This window comes from Dinoponera quadriceps, unplaced genomic scaffold (genome assembly GCF_001313825.1).
Source record: "Dinoponera quadriceps isolate SergipeBrazil2010 unplaced genomic scaffold, ASM131382v1 scaffold113, whole genome shotgun sequence".
Taxonomy (NCBI): Eukaryota; Metazoa; Arthropoda; class Insecta; order Hymenoptera; family Formicidae; genus Dinoponera; species Dinoponera quadriceps.
This window is the reverse complement of record NW_014554899.1, coordinates 750,050-763,650: the sequence shown is the minus strand read 5'-3', so window position 1 is coordinate 763,650 and position 13,601 is coordinate 750,050. Positions and strand designations below refer to the sequence as shown.

Genomic DNA, 13,601 nt, shown 5'->3' with positions numbered 1-13,601 from the left:
AAACAGTAAGCAAATTGACCAACCATGATCGTTTCTCAGAGAAAACAATGGCGACTCGTAGCGAAGATTCTGGAACTACATTTTAATCAAGTTAATCCGCTGGATACAATTACCGAGTTACCTTTGTGCGAAAAAATAAAAAGGCAAAAAGTGGTTTGAGTTTTAGCTAAATAGGTTCGAATCTCGACTGTAATAGCTGCGTTCGGTCTTGCGAATCAGAAACATCGGTTTGCTCTGAGAATTATCTTAAGATAATATCTGGCCGGTGAAATAACATTCCTGGTGCTACCAGAGCGAATCGACGTCCCCGATGTACAAAATCAAACACGGTTCATCTTCAACGAAAAACTAAGGTCGTAATACAACTCAATGATAGTCAGAAGAGTTGACTGTTCAAGTAGCACGACTCAACAATTGGTCAGCCGACTTAATAATTTCAAATAAACGACTCAAGCATAAGTCAGATCATTTTATTTTTAAATAGAACGACTTAATCGGCAGGTTAAATGACCTTTTCATTTTGAAATGGTATGATGTAATACCTAATCAGGAATTTTTATTTTCACCGACCTATCATTGTTCACTCCTGTTTGTATCCACACTGTTTGCAGCGCGTCGTCGACTTCGTGCTCGTTGTTTCAGTGGAGTGATTTTGTCGTGCGTGAATTTAAAAACGTCAAAATGGTAATAATTAATAACGCTTTTTTACAATGTGCTTATATATAAATTAACTATAAATATATTAATCACCTCGTACAATTGATTACATTTTACGAATTGTGTGATAGGTTATGTTAGGAATGACAGTCAATTTTGACTGTTCATTTCATCGTAAATTTTATTATTATAAAATTCTGTTAATATCATCGCGCAATAATAGGCAATGGTAACTTATATTCGCGTTTTACTTTGCGGAAATAGTTTATTTCTTGTAATTTGTAAACTGTCCTAACTTGTTACTGTTCTGTGTAAGATATGTCAAGAACATTCAATTTCGCATTGAAAGAAGATATTAATATCTCCATAGGAACTGTAGAATAAGAAATTCACTTAATATTATTATTTTTAGAGTTTCGGTTTACCGTCAGTCATCCCTAAACCTACTGTAGCGGAAAAATTTGACATTAAAGAAGGAAGCTATGGAGTAGCTAGTCCTATGATATCAGGGTATAAAATATATATTGATGTTAAAATTGAAATATTATTTTAAATGAATGTGTCTTAAACGAACCATTCTTAATCATCTCAGTAATTTAAATAGAATATGTTTATAATAGAATATTAGAATAATTGGAGCATTTCAACTAAAATTTAGCTTTACCATTATATACAAGTACAAATAACTTCTCCGTCAAAATAGCTTTGAATGATTCCAGTAAACTAGTTCTTGATCCATCTTTTAAAAAACAATATTGTCCCAGATTGATATTGTGTTTGTTTTTTCAGCTTATCAGCGATGCAACAGAAGATTAGTTACATGCATCCGCTACAAGCTTCAGAAAAAAGTGTAAGATATTTTGTATTTTATTAGCATGATCATAACTCTGTCATAAAACAAAATTATAGTTAACGATAAATTCATCTTGTATTTCAGTATCGAAAGAATCAAAATCATATGAACATGGTATTACTCAGGAATACCCAAGGAATGCACGCGCCGTTGCGTATAGCAATGGAGTTAAAAACAACCGAGAAGATCGGAAGACTTCCGTTCTTATCATCATCCAATGTGATGCGAGATGTTCTGCTTGGAACAGACCAAGACATAGGGTACAATTTTTATATATATAATTTATATATATATATATATATATATAATTTTAATAATATATAATCACTTTTGCACCAACAGATAAATCCGTATTAGATAATTCTTAACCGTTTCTCTTTCCATATTTTATTCAGATTCCAAGATATCTTCAATACTCCCGAGTTCAGAGAACAAATGGGACAGCCACATGCTGTTGTAGAAAGTCATCTTGGAATATTGTAAAAAGTAAGATTACAATAATTACTTTCGTCTCATAAAAAATACAGATTTATAATAAAACTTGTTTGCTAATTAAGGAAAATAAACACAATAATTGTTGTAAGTTCTACATATACTCTCCTTTATTCCGGAGATGTTACAACAGTAACAACAATAAATTTAAATCGTCTAATAAATTTAAATATCAAATGCAAAAGATTTTCGTAACAAATTTCGTTAAAATTGTCGCGACTTCGTACGCAACTTTGAAGCATCCAGTTCGATATTCGCGCGCGCATGCGTGTGTGTTTGTGTGAAAATTTTAAAAGCGTATGAAATCGATGTCGACTAAAAAATTTTAAGAACGTATAAAATCGATGTCGAAGCCAAACATGAGCTTCGGAATCCGACGCAATGATTATTTATTCTTGCGTCTATTCGCCGATCTGCGTTTAAGTTGAGATCAATGTTTTTATTTTGTTGTTGCTTCATATAAGTAACGGGCGAACAAAGTTCGAAAGATAACCGGAGAAAGGCGTTTATTTGTGAAAAAGTGATTATTAGTGATCCAAGTTAATCGAGTATTTACAACATTCGGCGAGATTTCGCAAATGGCTGGTCGTACGGCATAAATTTTACTGACGACGATAGAATATGATATTAATTAAAGCAGCAAATAAACAAGATGACCCTCTTCAAGCGAGAATTTAATATTCGATTCGTTAATAGGATAACATTTAATGTTGTAAACGGAGGATAAATAGATCCATATGACCATAAACAGTTAATGAAATTTGATTGTCGTTAAACTGTTCAATCCAGATTATGTGACAACAACAGAGGTTTATAGATAGTTCTTCGTAAATTTTATACACTATAAATAGATAGCTTAATTAATAAACTTTGTAATTTACCTAGAAGAGAATAGACAATTAGTAATAATTTTAAAGTGTAGATTGTTCACACTTTCATTCATATTACTACGAAATTACTGTAAAATTACAGCAAGATGGTTCACTTGATAAAATAAAAAGAACATGAGTTGAGCGAGTTTTAATTTTTTCCTTATAAGACACATTTAAATTCGATCGTGTAAATACTTATTTAATAAACAGGCAATAAAAGCGGACGAAGGTCGCAGAGGGCAGTCTTGACAGATTTACTTTACGGACTTTGTTGTGTCCAGTTTATCTCGACACGCTTATTGCTCGTGTGAGTTACGTGTCATTGTTTCACATCTCAATGCAAGATGGCCGCGGCAAAGGAGAAGCGTTAACATGCTGTATCAGCTAATATAAGCAGTCCAGGTATTTGTTAAATATTCTTGCGTTCGCTCAATAATACGATCGTACAAGGTAGATCCTCCTTAACAATTCGTTGTCCCTTCTTCGTTTAAGAAAAGGCATTGTCCATAAGAAAAACTTGAAAAAGAGATGGAAAACTTATTCTAACCAAAACTAGCGACAAGGGCTCACCAGTGCACGCGACCTGAGACATTTCACTTTGAGAACCCACTTGAAAGAACGTTTGGAAGCAATCCTGAAAACGCAGAGAGAGAGAGAGAGAGAGAAGCTGCGCTTTCTTCTCGAAGCAGCCACTTCCAAACACCTCGTCATCACCAAAAAAAACAGACATTACATACATACATCCAGCCTTGAGCCGCGCTTACTCAAATCAAGGGTCATCGAACGAGACCGAGTTTGAAGCAGGAAAACGGCCCGAAAGCGGGAGAGATCGCGCAGTTGCGACGCTCGTCGAATCCCGAAGTCGTCGAACTCGTCAATCAGTAGACTCCTGTAACGACCTGCCGTCCTCAGTGCATCCGCAATGACGACGATGAAGCACACCAAAGTGCTGGACGGCGGCTTTTCCGGTCAACTATCCCGCCACGTGGGCACCAAGTACGACGACGACCCGTTGTGGACGGCGCGGTTCCTCCAGACGAACCCATCAGCCGTGTACAGCACCCACCTGGACTACCTGCGCGCCGGCGCCGAGGTAATCGAGACCAATACTTATCAGGCGTCGGTGCCGGGTCTCATGAAGTACTTGAACATCAGCATGGACGAGAGCCTGGCCCTGCTCGCCAAAGCCGTGGAGCTGGCCAAACAAGCGGTGGACGTTTACATGAAGGAACGAACGAACCAAGGGGAGTTGGTCATCGGCCGGAAGCCCTTGGTGGCTGGTTCATGCGGACCGTACGGCGCTTGTCTGCACGACAAGTCGGAGTACACCGGCGCCTACGGGAAGAGCGTGTCGCGGCAGGAACTGATGGACTGGCACAGGCCGCGTGTACGCGCCCTTCTGGACGCCGGCGTCGACCTTTTGGCTCTGGAGACCGTGCCCTGCGTGGAGGAGGCGGACGCGTTGGTGGAGCTGCTGCGAGAGTTTCCGCGCGCTCGCGCCTGGCTGTCGTTCTCGTGCCGCGACGAGCGGCGCATAGCGGACGGCAGCGACTTCCAGGAGGTGGCCGTGCGCTGCTACCGAGCCCTACCCGAGCAGATAGTCGCGGTCGGCGTCAACTGCGTGCCGCCGGGTTACGTGAAGAGCTTGCTGGAGGGCGTAAACACCGGTGGCTCTCGAGGGGGCTTCGTTCCTCTGGTGGTTTACCCCAACCGAGGCGGTTCTTACTCCGAGACCGACGGCTGGATACCGGTCCCGGACGATCAGCGCATCAACCTGCCCGCGTTGGAGTGGCTCGATCTGGGGGTGCGTTTCATCGGCGGTTGCTGCAAGGTCTTCGCCGAAGACATAGCCGCGATCCGCTCGTTGGTGGATCGCCGTCGCCTCGCCGAATAGCGACGCCGATTCGGACGAGGGAAGATCGTTATTTTCAGGGGGAGGGGAGGGGCAAACGATATAAAAACGTATTTCGGGCGTAGAGCAAACGCTATGTTGCTCGGCACGATCTCGGCGCGCAAATACGTCGACGGAAAATCACGGCGTTACATCTCCCTTCCCGTTGGTTCGCCTTTCGCGATTTTAAGCCTGTTTCAGAATCCGCATCCTGTTGCGTTTTCCACTTAGATTAGATGGCCGACCTTTGGCATCGAGTCTATCCCGTAAGGTCAGCCGGCGTCGAACGCGCGCGCCGGATAACGCGCTCGTGATGCAATGTGATCTAGCAGACATGCGCTGAAAAGACGCGGAAGAGACGCGCGGCGCGTAATCTCTGTTTTGCGCGTCGCTCGATTAAAACAATCAAAACGTAGCCCAGACGATAACGACGGGGGAAACGCCGCGCGTATAAGTGCCGCGTGTCCGACTGATTTCTTCGTATTGTCAGCGGAGCGTGCGATCGAGACGCGCGTTTCCCCGACACAGAAGAGATCCTCCGGCTTGTTTCCCTCTCGTCAACCGACGAAGCGCGTCGACGTCGCGTCGGGACCTTCGAGGGAGAGCTTTCGAAGAAGTTAAGATAAAACAACTACTCGAGAAAGGAAGAGAGAGATCGTCGAGGCATGTCGAAGATCAAGGTGCTGGACGGTGGCTTCTCCACGCAGCTGTCGACCCACGTGGGCGAGAGGATCGACGGCGACCCTCTGTGGACGGCGCGTTTCCTCGTCACGGAGCCGAACGCGGTCTTCGCCACCCACTTGGACTTCCTGCGGGCCGGCGCCGATATCATACAGACCAACACGTATCAGGCGACGATCGACGGCTTCGTCAAGTACCTGGGGGTCGGCGAGGAGGAGAGCCTCGAGATAATCCGCCGTGCCGTCGATTACGCCAAGGACGCGGTGAACGCCTACCGTAAGGAGATCGAGGAGAACGACGACGCGAAGTCGAACCGGAAACCGATGATCGCCGGGTCCTGCGGCCCGTACGGCGCCTGTCTGCACGACGGCTCCGAGTACACCGGCTCGTACGGCACGCGAGTGTCGCGGGAATTCCTCGTCAACTGGCACAGGCCCCGGATGCGCGCACTGCTGGAGGAGGGGGTCGACCTGCTGGCGATCGAGACGATACCGTGCGAGCGCGAGGCGGACGCCGTGGTCGAGCTGCTGAGGGAGTTCCCGGACACGCGGGCCTGGCTGTCCTTCTCGTGCCGCGACGACGGCAGGAGTCTGGCGGACGGCGCGAGCTTCCGGGAAATCGCCGTGAGATGCTACAAGAACGCGCTGCCCGGGCAGATAGTGGCGGTCGGTGTAAACTGCCTCGCTCCGCAGAGCGTCAGCCCTCTGCTGAAAGGCGTGAACAAAGGCGACGGCGGTCTCATACCGTTAGTGGTGTACCCCAACAGCGGAGAGAAGTACCTGGTGACGGAGGGCTGGAAGAAGGACAGGGAGGCGCCCTCCCTGCACGAGTTCATCGACGAGTGGCTGGATCTCGGGGTGCGCTACATCGGCGGCTGCTGCAGGACATACGCCACGGACGTCAAGCGGATCAGGTCCAGGGTGGATCTGCGCGAAGCGGCGACGTAGAGTCGGCGGTCACCCGATGACGTCGCGCTGCCGCTTGGCGATGTCGTGCGAGGTGGTCAAACCTCGCCGGCACCGCGTAGGAAACGCATGTCACGTCGCCGGGGTTTTAATAAGATACTTCTTTTTATTGAGAAAATGTAATCTCCTAAATGAAAGAACATCATCTGTCGAGTGTGTATGAATAAAGAGATGTTTGTTATCAAGCTGATTAAATATCATGAGGACTCTTGCATGCTTCTCTCATCGTTTGCGATATATCGTGTGTTACAAAATTAATTATTTTCTCATCTGAATATAATTGCCCCTTTCTTTTTGACGCACTTTCACTTCTCGTCCGATACTATTCAGTGGACCTACCCCGTACAGCTAGCCTTTTCATCATCTTCTCACTAACTTATCATTTATATTCTTACATATCAGTATAACGAAAAGCAGCGTTTCTCGGCGAAGTCAAACGCAACGCTTACTTTTCCAAAGATTTATCGATGTATACTAATTTCTCGCCTACCGGGTACACGTTACCCGCAACGTTCACCTCGACATCGCCCGTTTCCGCGTTTATATTAAATGCAGAATCCGTTGGAATTTCAATCTTCCCCTTGAATATGTCCTCCCCGGGCACTAGTCTCGTTCTCGCTCCCATGATCGGATCCTCGTAGCGATACAGTGAGATCAAAGCGGGATCTAGACACGAAAATAGAACTATAAAATATCATATTACATCAATGGATCCATCAATTGATATTGTATCAATTGATTTACGTGTCATTCAGAAACAGTTAAAGCACCTTTTATGTGTTTGAATTGTTTCACAATACGAAATATGACGTCCGAAGCCGTATCAGCTTGTGAGACGCTCACGGACACTTCAAACAAACCACTGTATCTTTGTGGATTAGTAACGTTCATAACGCGTGAAACCGCAGCCTTCTTGAAGAAACTCATGTACGGAGCGCCGGGGCAACATTCTTCCTTCGTCTTCTCCGGGGCCTCGTCCGTGTACTTTATGATAATCTCGTCAAGCTGATTATGAATGAAACAGAGAAATGTAATGCATACGAAATATTCATCATAACGGTGATTTTTGTATCAGTCACAGCAATTTTCATCTTTTCACGAGAAGAAAAGCATTTTCGAAGTTTTCCTTGCTGCGTCTTATTGCTGTTTACAAACTGATTAACATCTTCAATGATCTCTAGATTCCTTTTCCACCACAATATTAAATACTAAAGTGAGATTTTTGAAAGTACAATCGATCAGCATTACAGACATCCTAGAACCGTTGAAAATAGTACGGAGACCGCTTACGTCTAATGTATTTATGAGATAGTCCTTGTTGTTCTCGAGCACATCGAACTCGTTAAAGTCGAGCGTCAAGTTCAGCGCGCTGAGACCGACGCTCTCCACCTTCTCCTTCATGAGCTGCGCGAACGGCATTACTCGTTTCATGTACTTCTTCAGCTCGTTCTTACCTCCCAACTCCGTGGCGAGTTCTTTATTGTCGGGTAACTTATCCCCGTTTTTCTGCAACGCAAATGAAGACGTTAAAAAATAAGAAGAGAATTAATCATTGCGTCGCACCGAAGCTATTACTGCTTACAGAATACATCTCTCTCATGGTCGTGAGGACGACACTTTGCCAAGGTGGGTAAGTCTTGGCCACCCAAATAATTCCTTGCGTGGGTCTCTCAGTGGCGGAGGCATCGTTCTTCCCCTTCGAAGGCTTCTTCGGCGTCATATAATTCTTCAAAAGAATTCTAAACGTATGGGCCGCACTCATCAGATATTGCGACGATTTGATAAGAATTTCGTTGATTGTTCCCACTGTGGGCCATTTTGCGTTCAGTACGCTCCCGTTCTGCAGCATCATCCATCGATTATGTCTCCACGCAAGGACAAAACAATGATCTATCGATATTTCAGTAGCAGCAGGAAAATACTTACCTTACCAATAAGCCCCCATATGTACTCGCAAACATGCGGGCAGATGGGAGATAAGATAACAACTTGAAGTTCTATATACTTCATAATAAGTGTCCGATTGATGCCATCTAATGTACTCAATTGCAAATATTTATCCCTAGCCGCTTGAAACTCGAAAAATCCGGTTCTAAGTGCCTCCTTGTAGAGCATCCGTGAGTAATTCTCGCCGGTCTCCCGAATTTTCCAATTGATCTCGCTATTTAGAGGATTAAGAGAAAAATGAGCTTTATATGAAATATCATACGTGAACCGGCTCTTAATTATTTTAATCGAAGAAAGAAAGAATATCGGACCTCTCTATAATCCGATGCGTTCAAGTATATAAACATAATATAAATATAAATAAAAAATATATATATAAATAATAAATAATATAGATATAATGAAAATAGATTTTAAAAAATATATAAAATGAATATAAAAAAATAAATAATAAATATAAAATATTAATATTGATGATATTCAGCGTTAAAAAATGCTTTGACGTGCTTAAAGGCATTTCACGTGGATTCGACTGTAGCAGAAACATCTCTCAAAGGCTACAAAAGATACCTCTCAAAAACTCGATCGTTGAAGGTGCACGGTTCTCTGGATCTAAAGGAATCTTTCGTAGTTAACACCTCCTTGACCCATTCTATGAAATTGTACAATCGGAGAATTCCCGCGTCGGCTGTGCTCTCGACGAAATTCGCATCCTCCACGGAATCGCCGGAATCGGCCAGACAAAGGCGCATCCCGTCGGCTGAGAATTTATCCACTGCCTCGGCGAGCGTTAGAAAGTTGCCTTCCGATTTGGACATCTGTCGAGACGGCAATTAAGATGTCACTGTGAAATGAATTGACGAGTTTACAATCGTGCGTTACCTTCGCTGAATTCAAGAGCAGATGACCGTTTGCCCTAATCCCTCGCGGCCACAATTCAGGCTGATCCGGCCATATCGCTGTGTGATTATAGAGGAAGTAGGTGAGATGGTTTTGCACCAAATCCTTCCCCGATACTCTCAGATCTACCGGGTACCAGTACTGGAACTCGCGTCTCATTTCTTCTAAAACCGCTTTCTTTATGTTGCACTTCGGCAACTTAGCATCCTTGAAGAAGATATAGTCCCACACTTCCGGAATCATATCGCTTGCCCTGGCAGGAACAATTGAATGTTATATTAAACAAATATAAAATAACTATCAAATAATTTAAATTATAATAAAAAAAAAAACAATTTTTTTTCAATACGCAAAACCGTAGTTCAAATTAGACGATTATAAAATGTAACAATCAAAAATTTAAATTAAATAACTAAATAATAAAATTTTAATTCTGCTTACTTTATCTCATATATGTTAGGCTTGTCCCCTTTGAACGTTCCTCCTTGTAAGAAATGCGCTACTGTGTAGTAAGCCATGTATATAGTAGAGTCGGACAGAGATTCTATCAACCAGTTCTCATCCCACGGCAACTTGGTGCCTAAAGATTCGGGGAAATCAGAAGAATGGCTGCAATCGCAAGGTAGTTCCTAGTACATCACAGATACTCACCGAGCCCGTACGTTCGGGAACACGCGTGCTCGTGAAGCCAATCAAGACAAGCAACGAAATTCTTCCTGACTTCATCGTGGAAGGTATCAAGATTCTTCAAAGCCTCCAATGTCTGCTTCTTCCAGTTCTCCTCGCCGTAATCCAAATACCACTGATTGCAGAGAGCCACTACACATTCGTCATTCGACCTGGAAATGATAGTCTTCTCCGGTTCATAGTAGATCACTGCCCCGCCATTGTCGACGATCTCCTTCTGAATTGGCTTCTTGATATCCTGTATCTTCTTGCCCTTGTACGGGCCTACCAACAGCACACCGTCGTAAAATCCCTTCAAGTATGCTATCTCCTTCGCCTCGGCGAGTTTAACCTTGTCATTTTGCGACTGGATCTTCAACTGGTCGTATAGTTTCACCGCCACCAAATCCCCGAGTTCCGGAACCTCGATGATCGGAATCTAATGCACAAAGACGCGGTTTCATAATGGCATTTTCTATCGAGTCGTCGAGTGATCGGTTTCTTACTGGGTCGTACGGCAACACCATCTCGTCGGCGATCCCGTACTTCTCTCTGAGTGGCTGCTTCTTCTTCAGATCTATCAGTGCGGCATAATCATCGGGCGAGTCGCTGGGGACGGAAGTTACGATACCGGTACCTTTGTCTTCTTTTATCGTCAACATCGGCAATGCGTAGATCACCTTGTTACAAGTGAGAGGAGCTTCCAACGGTAGTCCTAATAAATCCTGAAAATATCAGTTTCTTACTTATAGACTTCACATAAGTGTAATCGATCCCTATCGTACGAATAAACAGATCACACTTTGCCCGTGAGCTTCAGGAGAACGTCTATCTTTCCTTCTTCTTGGAAGAAATCTTGATAGGACATATTCCTTGCCGCACGTTCCGTAGAAATGTACACGTCCCCGGAGGCCAAAGCGTACGCGATATAACTCATATCTGGATGCACCCAGCAATTTGTTTGGCCATACATTGTCTCGGGTCTCAAAGTCGCGGCCACGAGGTAGACCGGCTTATCATCCAATTTCCTACGAGTGTTCATTTAGAAAAAAAAACTTATTCGGAAAGTAACGAAGAATGGCAATTCAGTGTGAGAAATTTATATAATATTACTTAAGTTGCTGAGGATAAGGCTCCTGCACTTTCATTTTGATCAACGTGTACTCTTGCGGCCCGACGCCTTCGCCGGAGGATCTATCGTGATCCATGCAAGGCTGCCCATCTTTCGGTGAATAAATGGTGTATCTCTTTCCGTACTTAATTTTGTTCCTAGACTTCAAATGCTTAAATTGCCAGCGTACGAAAGAATCGTAAAATGGATTTGCGTCCGTTGTAACGAAGGTTCTTCGCCAATCCACCTGGAGCAGCATTAAAGATCGATTTAGGTGTACCAATTTTGGAAGGCAATGTATAAGAACAATCGTTGTATCGTGTATCTTACGTGTAGCCCGATGGATTTTAAGTCTTGCACAGCAAGTGGTGGAAAATAATCGAGCCAGTACGCAGCATCCGTGAAATTCTTGATTTCCTCGTTCTTTAAGCCAAGAGATTGCATAATTTGCCATTGATATTTGGCTGAATCTACCTTAGCTATTGCTTTACTCTGAAATTCAACATTAAATTTAATTCTTTCAGAAACATTACTCTATTACACTTCAGCATTTCCTTTTTACCTTTTTCCCTTTGCTCTTATCCTTGGGTACTACATCATCATCAACTTGTTCCTCTACCGTCTCCAAGTTCTCAGGAAACTGTGGTGGACAGCCATATAATTCTATTTCTCTTTTCAGCTTATCGCTACACGCCTTAATAGGCATACCAGTGCAATGCAAGCCAAAAGGAAAAAGCACTTTTTTCCCAAGGAGACGATTGTACCGAATTGCGAACTAATAATAATATTCACTATTATATACATTATATATATATAATGATTATTATACGTTATATAAAGGTGGACTGTATAAAATATTACAAGCGATTTTCCCTGAAAATATATATCTTAGAAAAAAATGTTTTAGATAAATTTATTTAGTTAGTTTGAAAGAGGAAAATGGATAGGAACATTAATTAGACTTTAATTAGACCTAAATGGTCGTCCCAAAGTCATATCAAAGTCATCATTAATTTTTTTAATGGAATTATATAGTTTTTTACATATATCGATTTCTTTGTTCATTTTATGAATAAAAGTAATAAGGTAAGATCATCGTAAAATCAATACTTTCCATAATATTTTATATTTTAACTCAATACTTTTCAGTATAAGATATGAAATATTTCGCAATGTTTTCACTTTTCAACAACTTCAGCTCATTTTTTTTACATAGAATAATGGGTGGAACCAATTACTATAAAAAACATAGAAATTAAAAAAAAAGTTCACTGCATTTTGCGGATGCATTCATGCACCAATATGCAATAATAAGTACTATTAAATGATTTCTCACATTCCTTTATCAACAAAAACATTAAAGTGAACCTATCAAAAAGTAAATACTTTAAGAGATATTTCATATCTTATAGTAAGAAGTGTTAGGATAAAATATAACATATCATGTTAAGTATTTGCTTTTCAATGGCCTTGCTTCAGTACTTTTGTATACAGAATGAACACAGGAATCGATATATGTTTAAAAAACCATAGGATTTCATTTAAACAATTCATGATGACCTTGATATGGCCTTGGAATGACCATCATCAAATTAATATCCCTATCTATTTTTCCCGTTCAAATTAAACAAGTTTACCTAAAATATTTTTTTCTATGATATATATTTCCAGACTAAACCGCATATAATATTTTATATATCCTACCCTGAATATTGTTCTAAATAATAAATATAAGACCCAGCAAAAGGCTATAAATAGATGCATACCTCACACTTTGACAATGAAAAAGTATGACCCAGATGGAGACGTCCATTCATGTAAGGATACGGAAAAGTCGCGAGAAACTTTTCATCCGACGACTTTTCACCTTTCGAAGGTGCGTTCTCTTCGTACACCTTCCCGGCCTCCCATTTTGCCTGTATTTCCTTCTCAATTTGTTGAAGATACTGGACTTTGAAAGTCCCTTTCCTTTCAGTTGCCTATCATATAAAACGTCACTTTTGAGCAATTGGTATATCAAAATAACAGCGTATGACATATTTTATTAGACGGATTAAATGATCGAAGAAAATAACTCATGAATGTTTCTATTTCTATCGTAATAATTGAAGATTATAATTAACCATATGAATACTGGCGAACAGGTTAAGAAGACATTCGAACACGGATATGCACTAGACAGGATAACGCAAGTGTTCGTATAAAAATTGTGAAAAATTGGTAAATTACACTGCCCGTTGATATGTATGTATGTACTTACCATTTAATTATAGTGCGAATAACAGCAATTAACTATCCCACACGGCACAAAGTCCATTCGATCGTACGTGTGAACACGTGATGGCGTGCACAGCGCATCAATATACACTCACAAGGTGTCCGGATACATTTCACGTTGCAAATGCATCGAAGCACTGTATAGACCAATCATATTCCTCCTCCTGCTTTGAAGCGTTTGGAAGCGTTTGCATCTTTAAGTGGATCATATGGGTATTTCATAGCAAAAAGTAGATTACATAGGAGCGCCATAATAATTGAAGAGGTATTTATTATATTAATAATTGTA

General features: G+C 42.0%; 4 protein-coding genes across 4 annotated transcripts; 3 read left to right on the top strand and 1 right to left on the bottom strand.

The window, feature by feature from the left end:
• Positions 1-446: 446 nt before the first annotated feature.
• On the top strand, positions 447-2,099 carry LOC106742496 (proteasome maturation protein). Its single transcript, XM_014615467.1, has 5 exons — positions 447-684; positions 1,070-1,167; positions 1,447-1,507; positions 1,595-1,770; positions 1,906-2,099. The coding sequence occupies exons 1-5, from the start codon at positions 682-684 to the stop codon at positions 1,991-1,993; spliced, it is 426 nt and encodes a 141-aa protein (XP_014470953.1). The 5' UTR covers positions 447-681; the 3' UTR covers positions 1,994-2,099.
• Positions 2,100-3,098: 999 nt separating this feature from the next.
• On the top strand, positions 3,099-5,078 carry LOC106742494 (homocysteine S-methyltransferase YbgG-like). Its single transcript, XM_014615465.1, has 2 exons — positions 3,099-3,276; positions 3,367-5,078. The coding sequence occupies exon 2, from the start codon at positions 3,797-3,799 to the stop codon at positions 4,766-4,768; it is 972 nt and encodes a 323-aa protein (XP_014470951.1). The 5' UTR covers positions 3,099-3,276; positions 3,367-3,796; the 3' UTR covers positions 4,769-5,078.
• Positions 5,079-5,235: 157 nt separating this feature from the next.
• Positions 5,236-6,596, top strand: LOC106742495 (homocysteine S-methyltransferase YbgG-like). The gene has a single exon (XM_014615466.1). It carries the CDS (start codon positions 5,431-5,433, stop codon positions 6,391-6,393), a length of 963 nt encoding a protein of 320 aa, XP_014470952.1. The 5' UTR covers positions 5,236-5,430; the 3' UTR covers positions 6,394-6,596.
• LOC106742493 (leucine--tRNA ligase, cytoplasmic) lies at positions 6,498-13,406 on the bottom strand. Its single transcript, XM_014615464.1, has 16 exons — positions 13,296-13,406; positions 12,802-13,014; positions 11,598-11,810; positions 11,366-11,527; positions 11,038-11,282; positions 10,727-10,952; positions 10,431-10,649; positions 9,910-10,363; positions 9,700-9,838; positions 9,241-9,511; positions 8,929-9,176; positions 8,338-8,572; positions 7,994-8,251; positions 7,702-7,917; positions 7,182-7,416; positions 6,498-7,077 (listed from the first exon to the last, which is right to left on the bottom strand). Exons 1-16 carry the CDS (start codon positions 13,296-13,298, stop codon positions 6,857-6,859), a joined length of 3,558 nt encoding a protein of 1,185 aa, XP_014470950.1. The 5' UTR covers positions 13,299-13,406; the 3' UTR covers positions 6,498-6,856.
• Positions 13,407-13,601: the final 195 nt, after the last annotated feature.

Excerpts from the sequence above, each read along its gene's own strand:
- LOC106742496 (XM_014615467.1), top strand. Across the intron at positions 1,168-1,446 it reads GCTAGTCCTATGATATCAGG|CTTATCAGCGATGCAACAGA; the intron begins GTATAAAATATA and ends TTGTTTTTTCAG. Across the intron at positions 1,771-1,905 it reads GGAACAGACCAAGACATAGG|ATTCCAAGATATCTTCAATA; the intron begins GTACAATTTTTA and ends TATTTTATTCAG.
- LOC106742493 (XM_014615464.1), bottom strand. Across the intron at positions 9,839-9,909 it reads TTCCCGAACGTACGGGCTCG|GCACCAAGTTGCCGTGGGAT; the intron begins GTGAGTATCTGT and ends CCGAATCTTTAG. Across the intron at positions 7,078-7,181 it reads ACAATTCAAACACATAAAAG|ATCCCGCTTTGATCTCACTG; the intron begins GTGCTTTAACTG and ends TTTCGTGTCTAG.
- LOC106742495 (XM_014615466.1), top strand. The coding sequence starts at position 5,431 with ATGTCGAAGATCAAGGTGCTGGACGGTGGCTTCTCCACGCAGCTGTCG.
- LOC106742494 (XM_014615465.1), top strand. The coding sequence starts at position 3,797 with ATGACGACGATGAAGCACACCAAAGTGCTGGACGGCGGCTTTTCCGGT.